Source organism: Pteropus alecto, unplaced genomic scaffold (assembly GCF_000325575.1).
Source record: "Pteropus alecto unplaced genomic scaffold, ASM32557v1 scaffold3, whole genome shotgun sequence".
In the NCBI taxonomy this organism is placed as follows: Eukaryota; Metazoa; Chordata; class Mammalia; order Chiroptera; family Pteropodidae; genus Pteropus; species Pteropus alecto.
This window is the reverse complement of record NW_006442484.1, coordinates 29532621-29544106: the sequence shown is the minus strand read 5'-3', so window position 1 is coordinate 29544106 and position 11486 is coordinate 29532621. Positions and strand designations below refer to the sequence as shown.

Sequence of the window (11486 nt, the reverse complement as noted above, 5' to 3'; positions counted from 1 at the left end):
TAGATTATAAGGATCTAGGGGTATGATAGCTAAAGTATGGAGTTTCTTTTTGAGATGATGTAAACATTCTAAAATCACCTGTGATGGTAGTTTCATGTATCTGTAAATATCCTAAAATCCACTGAACTGTACACCTTGGATAGGTAAATTGTATGGTGTGTGAACTATATCTAAATAAAGCTGCTTTAAAAATGAAATAAAAAAAAAGAAATATTTAGCTAAAGATATGGGACACTATATTTCAAACCAAAGTTGAGCATAGGCATGCATTTATTACCAACATATGTTTAGTTTCATTCAAATAACTATAGAAGCAATTAGACATTAATTAATTTTATTATGAATATGTAGTGCTAAAATTTGTAGACAATTAGATCATATTGATGAAGTAGTTTCATGACAGCCTATTTGTCTAAATAAACAATATTTATTGCAGAAAATCTTTTCAATGATTAAGGACAGGAGAAATCTATGTGAATAAAATTTTGATACCACAAAAAATGATAGTATTTAATTATACCTTTCATTTTTAATATTGTACATTTAGCTTATCAGATCATCATCACTGAAAGCATCTAATTGTTTCTAGTTTTTCAACAAACTCCAGAGGCAACATACTACAGTGAAAAGATTATTGGATTGAGTGCCAGCAATCTAGAGTGTACAAATTTAGAGAAGACATTTAAATACTATAAGCTTATGTTTACTAATGTGAAGGACATAAAAAAGAATAATACTGTCTTATAGAATCGCATGAAAAAACAGATAAAATTATCCTCAAGGAACTTTATTCCCTCCTATTTTCCCCCACTCACCTAAGAAGTAAACCAGATAGATAGACTCCATGTTTTGAGACTTTATGATACGATTTCAATTTTATTCTGGATATTCTAACAATTCTATTCCTATTTATGACTTGCTTTTCTAAGATTGAAAGGACTACAGCAGATAAGGTGATAGAATATCTCAGCTGTTCACACTGTGAGATTCACAATTGTACTAATAACTAGCTTTCTTTGAATACTTTATTAGTACCTAAATCCTGCCTTGCCGCTGGCAGTGTGATCTTTGTGCTCTGGAGTCCTCCTGATAAAGGCTGAAAGAGAACTTTAAAGTAAGTATAAGCTCTGTAATTCTGTGAACTCCGCCAAGTTTTATTCTGCTTTGAAACTGCACCACCTCAGAAGTTTCTCAAAGAAGAGTAATTTTACCTTTGATCACAATAGATAAAGAACAAATTAAAGAAGTAGCAAGCTGCACTTGTCTACTGTCCACCGGCTTGGAATATGAGAAGACTAGAGCTGCTTGGCAGTTACTCCTCTTTCCCCATCTCAGATCCCTCACCCCTCTGGTCCTTTTCTCCCCCCACCCCCCATCTCTCTTGGAGGCCTTATCATTTTCCAAAGCGTATTTATGCCTTTTCCTAACTTTGCAATATTTTCAACAGTGTACAAAAAAAGACCGAGGAATATAAGTAGATCTTTGTTTACTGTCCAGGGTGGTATCTCAGAGTCCTGAATTCTAGAAGTTCCCAGATAATGTTTCGAGCCCTAGAATCACACTTTGGGTAGCAATGATTGGGATTATTCTGTACAATAAAGTAATCCTAAACCTAACACTTAAAGAAAAGTTAATCATAAAAAATAAATATTATATTTCAATTTTATTAAAAAAGTCATCTCTTTTTTATGACTTCTTCACAAATAAAATCAATTCTTTATTTCAAAGCTGAAATCTCTGAAAAGGTAATATATCATTTTTACAATTATTCTATTCTCTCATGACTTCTCTACATTATGATTTATACATTGTTTTTAAATTGGCAAAAAAATACACTATGATTTAAAATTTTAAATTTAGACAAGTTTAACATCACAATTTAATTTTGAAAACATAAACATATAGGATATTAAACTATGTTATGTAATTTTTAAGATGATTGACTACTTTAAAAATAAACATTTCATAATATTTATGATGTATTATAAGCTTTTTTGTATGTTTTAGAAACAAAGTTTACATGACACAAAATATTACAGTGCCCTAAAAATACTCCAATACAACTTCAAGACATCCAAAATAGTAAATTTATAAAATCCATTTCTTTATCTTAGGTGAAGCTACTGTTTTTTAAAATTTTCTTTCAAAATCCCTTAGTATTCAATATTTTTGGTACTGATTGATAAAAATACAAACAAAAACATATGTGCAATTATCAGTAGTTATTTCAGAAATATGGTAATCTAAGTCATGACTCTAAAAGCCATTATCTACTGAAAAATTACAGAAAAGTAAAAGATTAAAAGTGGTATTCTGAAACTCAATAGTGCTTCATCTTATTAAAAAATATGTACACTCATTCCCCTTTTCTTATAAATATATGCTAGATTTCTTTGTTTTTAGCACAAACCCAATAAAGTCTTGGGTTCTTGGTAAAAACTAAAGGGCAACAAGAACAATAAAGTTTTATTTAAAAATAATACTTTCAGGATTTCTTCTTTTGTGCATTTATCTGTACTTTTCCTCATAGAAGAGGTAAGGAGCTTAGGGTACAGGTTTACCCATGTGTATTATTGGAGGAAATATCTTCTACAGTCTTAATATAAGTGTGATAATGATAGTTGAAGAGAAAAAAAATGGTGGTTAGATAAAGAAAGTAAATAAAGTATTGAGAAAACAAGAGTCTCAATGGGACCTATTGGTGCAACACAAGAAAGATTCATGGTGTTTGTCCTTAATTATGTCCCAGAAGAAGAATAAATTTTAGCCAAAGAGTTTGGTAATAGTGTATAAATTTTAGGGCCAAAATTTAACCTTATGTAACCTGTTTCATATCACATAAGAAGTTTTCCTGATAATACCCTTAAGAAACTACAACATCAACAAATGAAAATGACATTCAAAAATTTTTAAAAATGAAGGCCTTGTTAAAATATCAATAATACCAAAAACTAGATTGGTTTTTAAATGTTACTCTTGCTGAATATTTTAAACTTTCATAGAACTCTGCATTTGTATAATTTGTTTACCTCTACTGTATTATTTATCTTGTAAGAATAAAGTTTACTTCCTATCTTAAATAAGTCACCTACCATTTAATAGTGTGGAAAATGTAACACAGAAGACCAATTCATTTTGTTAAGCAAAGAAAACTGAAAGAAATTAAGCTATTCCAAGGCAGCTTTCTTACACACAGGACACAATATTTCTTTTTTATTAGCTCCATCTGATGGTTGATCTGGTTTTTACACACTGCCTGGTTGTAATTTCCCAACAGTAATTTTGTTTTCTCTCTCTCTTCTCTCACAAAGATGTGCTATATTGAAAAGATGCTGCTTAGCTGATTAGGTATCTAATTAGTTTATTGAATTTTTCAAAGTATTTACTATTATAAAAAGCGTTTGTGCTAATCTTGTCAGCTTTTTTCTTTTTTACCTTTAAGTTGAGAAGCATAAATATCACAGATTACAACAGTACAAAATTTTTAATTTGAAAATATGATAATATTGTTGATATTGTCCTTTATGCACATCTGCATACATACCTCTCAGATAAGCATAACTGGCTCCTTGCCTAATTTATGTAGAGCATATATATGTGATAACACATGTTAAGCACAGAAAAATGACTTCGTCTTGCTTATATTTTATACTTATGAACTAGTTTTGCAAATTCCATTTATATGATATGCATCCTAATGTTATCAGATATGAGCATGCATGCTTGAAAATGCAGTTCTTCCAATTCGGAAACATATAACTTAGGATTTAAATGTATTTGAAATATATAACTGAGTTTAAGCATTAAAAATTAAGTAAATTAAAGAAAATACTATACCTCAGCATCATATTCCCATAACTGATTTCCTCTCATATGGTGACATTTTAACATAATTACAGGTCCATTGAGTCTAGAAACATCCAAGCACAAGTCATCGGTTCGGATTTCTTTGTCAGCGGTATAAGAAAATACCTGAAAATATAAAATTCAGCTAATAAAATAATATCTTAAAAACAAACAAACAGAAATGACTGTATAGAGGATTGATTTGTGGAAGCTTTCATATCAGATAAACTTTTGTTTTCAAGTGATCTCTGCGGTGTGATCTTGAGAAAGCTAATTCATCTCTCTGAGTCTTTTTCCTCAACTACAAAACAGGGACACTATTATCTGTTTTATAAGTTTTTTGTGAAGCCTCAATTTAACAAACTAAATTATGAAATGTTGTTATTTGCTGGCCCTGTATTTCCTGCACTATACTTGCCTTATAAAGTTCACAACAGGTTCAATAAAGTTTATAAATGGCATGAAGCTCAATAAAGGGCCGTCTTTGTTCCCACCACCAGGAGACCAGTTTCCCATTTTAGAAACAGATATTTTTCATAAAGAAGTTAAAATTTTTCTTTCCATAAATTTCCTTTAATATTGTCAGTGGGGTTATAAAGGGTGTAGAATTATCTTCTCTAGAGATCTCATTAAAGGCAGGCTCTATGCTTATTTTCTCATATGGTTTTGGCTGGGCTTGACTATAATTCTTCTCAAAACATCCAAGAAATGTCAAGGTGGATTGTAGACTCACTGTTAGATAATTCAAACTGGTACTATATAACCTTTAGTACTTTGTTCTTGGTATGAATAATTTATTTATAACATTGATTATTAAAGTTTCATGAGAGTTATTAAGTATATAATTATAAAAGTTGTTTTCTTCCATTAGCTATGGTAACTACTATTTTTTCCTTGCGATGTCAAGAGGGAGTGTAATGAGGAAGACCGTGATCTTGGGGTCTTCCAAAGTAGTCTGATGAAAATGGAGGAAGTCCACTCTACAAATCACTTATAAACTCTGAAGCTCTAGTCTTCAAGCTGAGCAAGTTAGTCTTGAAAGTTTTGCTGTTACAGCACTGCTACTCAGGGTTTTTCTGAAAATCACAGGCAGTCATAAGAGGAAGATGGAGTCAGTGATGGAATCCAAGTACCTCTTAAGTCAACATCTTAAAATGAAAACCTTCACAAAGATTATACATTCTGCTCAACAATATAAAAATTGAAAAATATATGAAGTTTCTGTAACAACTATATAAAATATATTATAGACTTCATGGGATGAAATTCAGAAAAAAATTTCTATTTTTAATATTTTTTAATGCTCATACTTTTAATGGAAAGTACAAGTAACCAAAATAAGAATAAAAGAAACATCAATCAAAGATAAGTATTTTGTATTCTTCCCAAACATGGTTAGTATTTTTTTAATAGAATTACAGTAGTTCCCCCTTATTTGCTTTCTGTGGTTTTAGTTACCTGCGGTCAACTGCAGTCAGAAAATACTAAATAGAAAATTCCAGAAAAAAACAATTCATAAATTCCAAATTGCATGCCTTCTGAGTAGCATGATGAAAACACGAGCTTCCCCAATGTGTCCTGCCCGGGATGTGAATTACGGCTTTGTCCAGCTTATCTATGCTGTGTACACTCCCTGCCCCATCAGCACTTAGTAGCCCTCTTAGTTATCAAATCCTCTGTCACTGTATTGCTATGCTACTGTTTAAGTAACCCTTATTTTATTGTTATAATTGTTCTATTTTATTAGGTATTGATGTTAATCTCTTATTGTGCCTAGTTCATAAACTTTATCATAGGCATATATATGAATAGGAAGAAAACAGAATATATATGCTTGAGTACTATCCATAGTTTCAAGCATCCACTGGGGGTCTTGCAAGATATCCACAGTGGATAAGGAGAGACTAGTATAGAAATATATTTAATTAAATAACTGAATCTGGTAGTAAACCTTAATCCAAGAAAAAAAATTTCTAGAGAAATTTATTTTGCCCATTATATGATTATTTCAATGTGAAGAATAATTTTCCACTATGAAAGTACAGATGCCAATGTAAATTGAGACACCAAATCATCCACATTTGCCATTAATTTTGTATGATGAATATGATCATTGCTTTAGCATTAATTCTCCTCGAGTTTCTTATGATAGTTTGGAAATTTTACCTGTTGAAAGTTTAGAGAGCAGTTTATCATGTTCTTTGTTCCTCAATTTCTAATTTTAATTCCTTTTTTTAGTCAGTTAGTAGGTATCTTAAGTAATTTACATTCAAGGAATTTATATTTGTAGAATAATTTTAGGTACACATACATATATATACACACATGTATATTATATCTGCAATTATCTTTCTTTTACCTTTGCACTTGAAAAAATTTAATTGATATTAAAATGACTAGCTCACAGATTTATTTTTTGAAAAATATCCGTAGACAATGCTTTCGTTATTTTCTGACATTAATGTAAAATCAGAATTACTTTGTTTTGTTTACCTGAGAATCTCATTTTTATGCTTGAGTGTTTCTAGGATTTTTTTATTCTATATAATAATAAAAGATTCATGTCAGTATATGTATGTCTTTCTTGATTTTATCTAGTTATTAAGTTTGATCTCAATTATTTATCTTTTATATCTATCTTCTTTTTCATGGAATTCATTTTGGGATAAACTGTAAAATTGTATACAAAATACTTTGTAGATATCCAGGTACACAGAAGCATTCAGTAACTGATATTTTGTGTTATTATCCCAGTCTTGGAGCTAATCCTAGGTTGTGGCCTTCTCTATGGATTCCTACCTTGATAATAAATCCCGTAGCCAAAGAATTTTAGGACAGGAGCCCAGCACACCCCACTCTTGCTAGTGTGTGCCTACCCCTTAGCCACCCCACACAGTCCTGAGGTGGGTCTTCAATGCCTGACGACAGACCTCCCTGACACTTTCAGCACAGTACCACCTCCATATATTGTCAACCTCTAGAGTCACTTCTGAGTTCCCTGTAACTTTGAAGACAGTCTCACATTTCTTTTTAATTTCCCTAGGAAGCAGCTGCTCCCTATCGCTAATGCCTGTTGCCTGTGTCAATATCCCAAATAGATTCTCTCAGTTGGGATGTGTAATTGTTAGTAAAATATCCGCCCAGTCTCTTCTCCTGCTGTAGTTAAAAGCTTTATTCCTAGTTGTAAGGTAAAATAAAATATTTCAAACCTGCACACATATGAAGCACATTAACTTAAACTATAACATATGTTGATGGCTTTATGAGATTGATTCCTTCATTAGTGAAGTCCGATGATATGTTCTTTTACAAAAATTGGAAATTATTTCTCCCTTTTAGTTACCAAATTGCTTTATCAGTGGTTACTACTACTTATTCTTAGTAAATCAGAATTATTACACAAATACTAGATTTAGCATTTATTTTCTGTTGTTCCAATGCCAGATTCACCCTAATGACTATTGATTAAATCGATGTTCAATCACTTTAAGCTAAAGTGACTAGAAGCAGAGTGAAATAATATCTGTGTCCTTCCATCCACTATGAAAGAGGAAAAAGAACATTAATTGAGCACTATCTGTGTTAAAAACCACATGTGATATGATTCATATATATTATATTACATAAATTTGCCCCTTTGTTACATTGCAGTTATGTTTCTATCTCTGTAAATTTATACCAACTTATATTATTGCAAAACTTAAGTATTTTGTGAACTATATGGATGCAATAGTTTATGGTGCTCTGAAAATGTTTTCTATCTAATCATATTTGTTTAAACACATAAAATTATGAACTATCTAGCATTACATATCTTTCTTTATAGCTAGCTCTATGACCACTAAAGACACCATTTTTACTGAATTATTTTAAGTTCTACTATCTTATCTTAGAAGAAGTAATAGGTCCTTTGTTCCACTTTGTGGACCCTGTTAATTATTATGCCTTCCAAAACTACTTTGATCACTATAACAACTCAGTTTTTGTTATCTCCTATTGTATTAGTCTGCTAGGGCTGCCATAACAAAGTACTACAGATTAGTTGGCATAAACAACAGACATTTCTTTCCTCAGAGTACTGGAGGCTAAAGTACAAGATTAAGGTATTAACAGGATTGGTTTTTCTATGGATCTCCTTCCTTGGCATATAGATGGCCATTTTTTCTCTGTGTCTTCACAAGGTCTTCCCTCTGTGCTTTCTGTGTCATGATAATTTTTTATAGAGACAATCATCCTATTAGATTAGGGCCCATTTTATCTCATTCTACTTTAATTACATCTTAAAGACACTATCTCCAAGTATAGTCATATTCTGAGTCATTGAAATTAGGACTTCAATGTACATAATTTTGGGGGGGATGAGGAGGGACATAATTCAGCTCATAATATCTAGAAACCCTTTAAAATGTATTGAAAGAGATAATGCATCTCTTTCTACTCCTTGAAGAAACTAAAAGGTATATGATTTTTCTGCTTACTTGTCTAGGTCTCCTGAAGGTTCAATTCAGAAATTAGAATGGTCTGTTTAATATTATCAGTTGAAACTCCAAATGACATGTAATAGCAAATCTCTTTTCTACTGTGGGCTGCTTTAGGTTGGAAGTTTACAATGGGATAGGGCAGTTCTGACTTCTCTATTTCACTGTCTTAAGTTTTTTTTTTTTTTTTTTTTTCTTTCTCACTTTCCTTGCCCACTCCCAAATTATCCCAGGCTGCTAATCAGTTTTTGATTCTTTCAGGGTGGTAAAATACAGGAGAGGTCCTACCTGAACTGGGTCTTTAAAACTCTTTCCTGTTCTCTGGCCAGGCAGAGATTTAAAGCTCCCTCTCCTGAGTGTTTTGGTTCTTCAGTGATTCCCATCACTAAGCTCCTCTCATTGAAGTGCTAACTAAGAGGAAAATACATATTTTATAAGTGGGCCATTTTTTGTGACTTGATCAACTCAGAAAGGCAAGCTGACCCAGGCAGTGCAGTCACTTCGATTCAGTTGTCACGGGCCAGCTTTACCATGTGTGAGTCAAGTCACAGTCTGCCAAACTCCTCAAGGGTAAGAGGCACATAGCAAGCTCTCAAAGTGGTGCCCTACATAATTTGCAGGGCCCAGTGCAAAATGAAAATGTAGGACATATTGTTCAAAAATTATTAAGACTTTCAAAAGTATAGGCCCCAGTTCAGCTGCATAGGTTGCACACCTATGAAGCTTCCCTGCCTTGAGTCTCTTCTCAGTAGCTTTGTCACTGGAAGCTAGAATCCCAGTCCTTTCCCTATAGAGGGAGGGCAACTTTAGAAAACTTTACAATATTCTCCACCTTCTGACATCTCCTGTCATGGGTTGAATTGTGTGCCCACAGAAGATTTTCTTAAAGTCCTAAGCCCTAGTACCTCAGAATGTGAACCTGTTTGGAAATAGCATCATTACAGATGTGATTAGTTAAGTTACTCTGAGGTGAAACTGGAGTAGGGCTGGTCCTTAATCCAAAATGACTGGTGTCCTTATAATAAGACAGACACATATGGAGAGAAAGGGCCCTGTGACAACAAAGGTAGGAATTGGAGCGACACATTTATAAGCCATGAGATTGCTGGCAAACACCAGAAGCTAGAAGAAGCAAGGAATGATTCTCCCTTACAGTTTTGTGCCCTTCTGAGAGCTTAATTTCAGACTTGTAGCCTCAAAAATTGTGAGACAATAAGTTTCCATTGTTTTAAACCATCCAGTTTGTGGTAGTTTGCTACGGCAGACCTGGGAAATGAATACAGCTTCTTTCATTCTTTATACTGGCTGAAGGGTCTAAGAGTCACTAATTCCCAAATTGTCATTGCAAATTTTGCCATAGAGAAGTCTGATTTTATATTTAATACCTATTGTATCTTGGTGTCTGGACTGAAAATTGTAACATCCAGTTATACTTTCCAAAAGCATCAGATTAATCAATTTATAATCATTTTTCTATTTAATTATGTCTTCATAAAATGGTTCTCTGATGTAACTAGGTGGTTTATCTGCTTTTATGCATATTTTATAGAAATAGGATTGATTTCTCTCCAAATTGATATACTCATATGAGTTTAGGAATAATCCTCAACATATGAAGGATGATAGCCACTTCCAATCTTAATTCCTTTTAACCTTAATATTTCTTTCACAGATGGTAAGGATTTTCATGATTTTACTATGTATATGGTTTGTTCTAGATTTTTCATTTTGGGAAGTATGTCTAAGGGCATTTTATAATGCTGTAAATATCTATAATTAAAACATTTAAACAATTTTCAAGGACTGTTGTGAGAAAGATCTTATAAAATATTTTGAATTTATTTAATGCTTTATTTCACTCAATGAAAGATTGTGTCTATACATTCCTTTAAATGTCGCATCATGCTTACAATCCTAACATTGTATAGTTACTTCTTTAAAAATACGATTTTATCTTTACCCCTCTGAAAAACTGCAAGCAAATTTTTGCTCAGATTAGTAGTGTAAGCAGCTGCTCGCACGTTGTTCAAGCTGTGCAAGTTTCAAAGCTAGTTAGTTCACTCTTCTTTGTTATTGGGACCTGTACCAATCCTTCTTCAGCAAGGGCTCAGGAGCTAAACGCCCTCTGCTGGCTCTGTCTTGCCACAGGATTTCGTTTCTTTCATCCTTAAAGAAATATTTTGCAAAAATATATATTTATATTTTAATTCTTATATATTTACATTATATTTATATATAATATGGGTGTGTTTGAATGGTTTACACATGTATTTGATTCAGCTTTATTATATAGGTTGCGATTTCCCTAGATTTAGTTTTGAATTTATAAAATACTTGTCCTGTTGAGTGCCTCAGGACAATATTTTCTATGAAAGTTCACAATTTGAAGGGACTCTATCACTTTATGCCAATTGCTTCACTACCTAGATGAAGAAACCAAGGCCAACAAATTTACAGGATTCACCCAATTTTCCTGAGCTATTTAGTAACAAAGGTCTCTCTGGATCCCAAGCTCATTGTCACAATTCTTTTACTTGACTGTACTGCCCTAAAACACCCATCACTTAGTAATTTTGGAGCTTTGGGCCCTCTGGGGGATTACTTTAGATAGTTGAAGTGCAGTTAATCTGAGAAATCTGTTAACAACTATCCAGAAGGATAAATTATAAGGAAATAAACACATACTCTTAGGTTTTCTCCCCCATTCTATAAAAATATCCCAGGAAAATTTATATTACAATAACAATAAAAATTGTTTAGCAACAAAAATTAGACCTTTAGCAATGTGATTTACTTTTCAAAAAGTTCTCTCTTACTATTATGTCACACCATGCTGAAATTAGAATAAGAAATTCATAGATGGAATTTCATTTATAATGGAGCTGCCGAGCAGAGACTTTTGTTCCCAAACAGGTCCTTTTTCTGTTTTATTTGATTTCAGGCTTCATCTATAGCCTGTTAACTTAGTGGTTTGTGTAGAAGAGGGTAAGAAGCAGGTAGCTTTTAGCTGTGTATTCTTAACTTTCATTACGTGTCTAGGTGATATCTATGGTCTTTTACAGTTTTCATGCTCTAAAATTCTGTTATTAAAAATAGGATGTGGGTAACACTCTCACATTCCATATTCCCATCCTGCCCTCAACATAATCTGTGAAGCATCAA

At 32.5% G+C, this 11486-nt stretch overlaps 1 protein-coding gene across 4 annotated transcripts in view; it reads right to left on the bottom strand.

Moving 5' to 3' along the window:
* Nucleotides 1-11486, bottom strand: part of GALNT13 (polypeptide N-acetylgalactosaminyltransferase 13) — a 431664-nt gene that overhangs the window by 10863 nt on the left and 409315 nt on the right. For all 4 annotated transcript variants that reach the window (XM_006921079.1, XM_006921078.1, XM_025039467.1 and 1 more), the window contains one exon: nt 3838-3972. In XM_006921079.1, coding sequence (XP_006921141.1) covers nt 3838-3972 — 135 coding nt within the window. The remainder of the gene's footprint in view (nt 1-3837; nt 3973-11486) is intronic.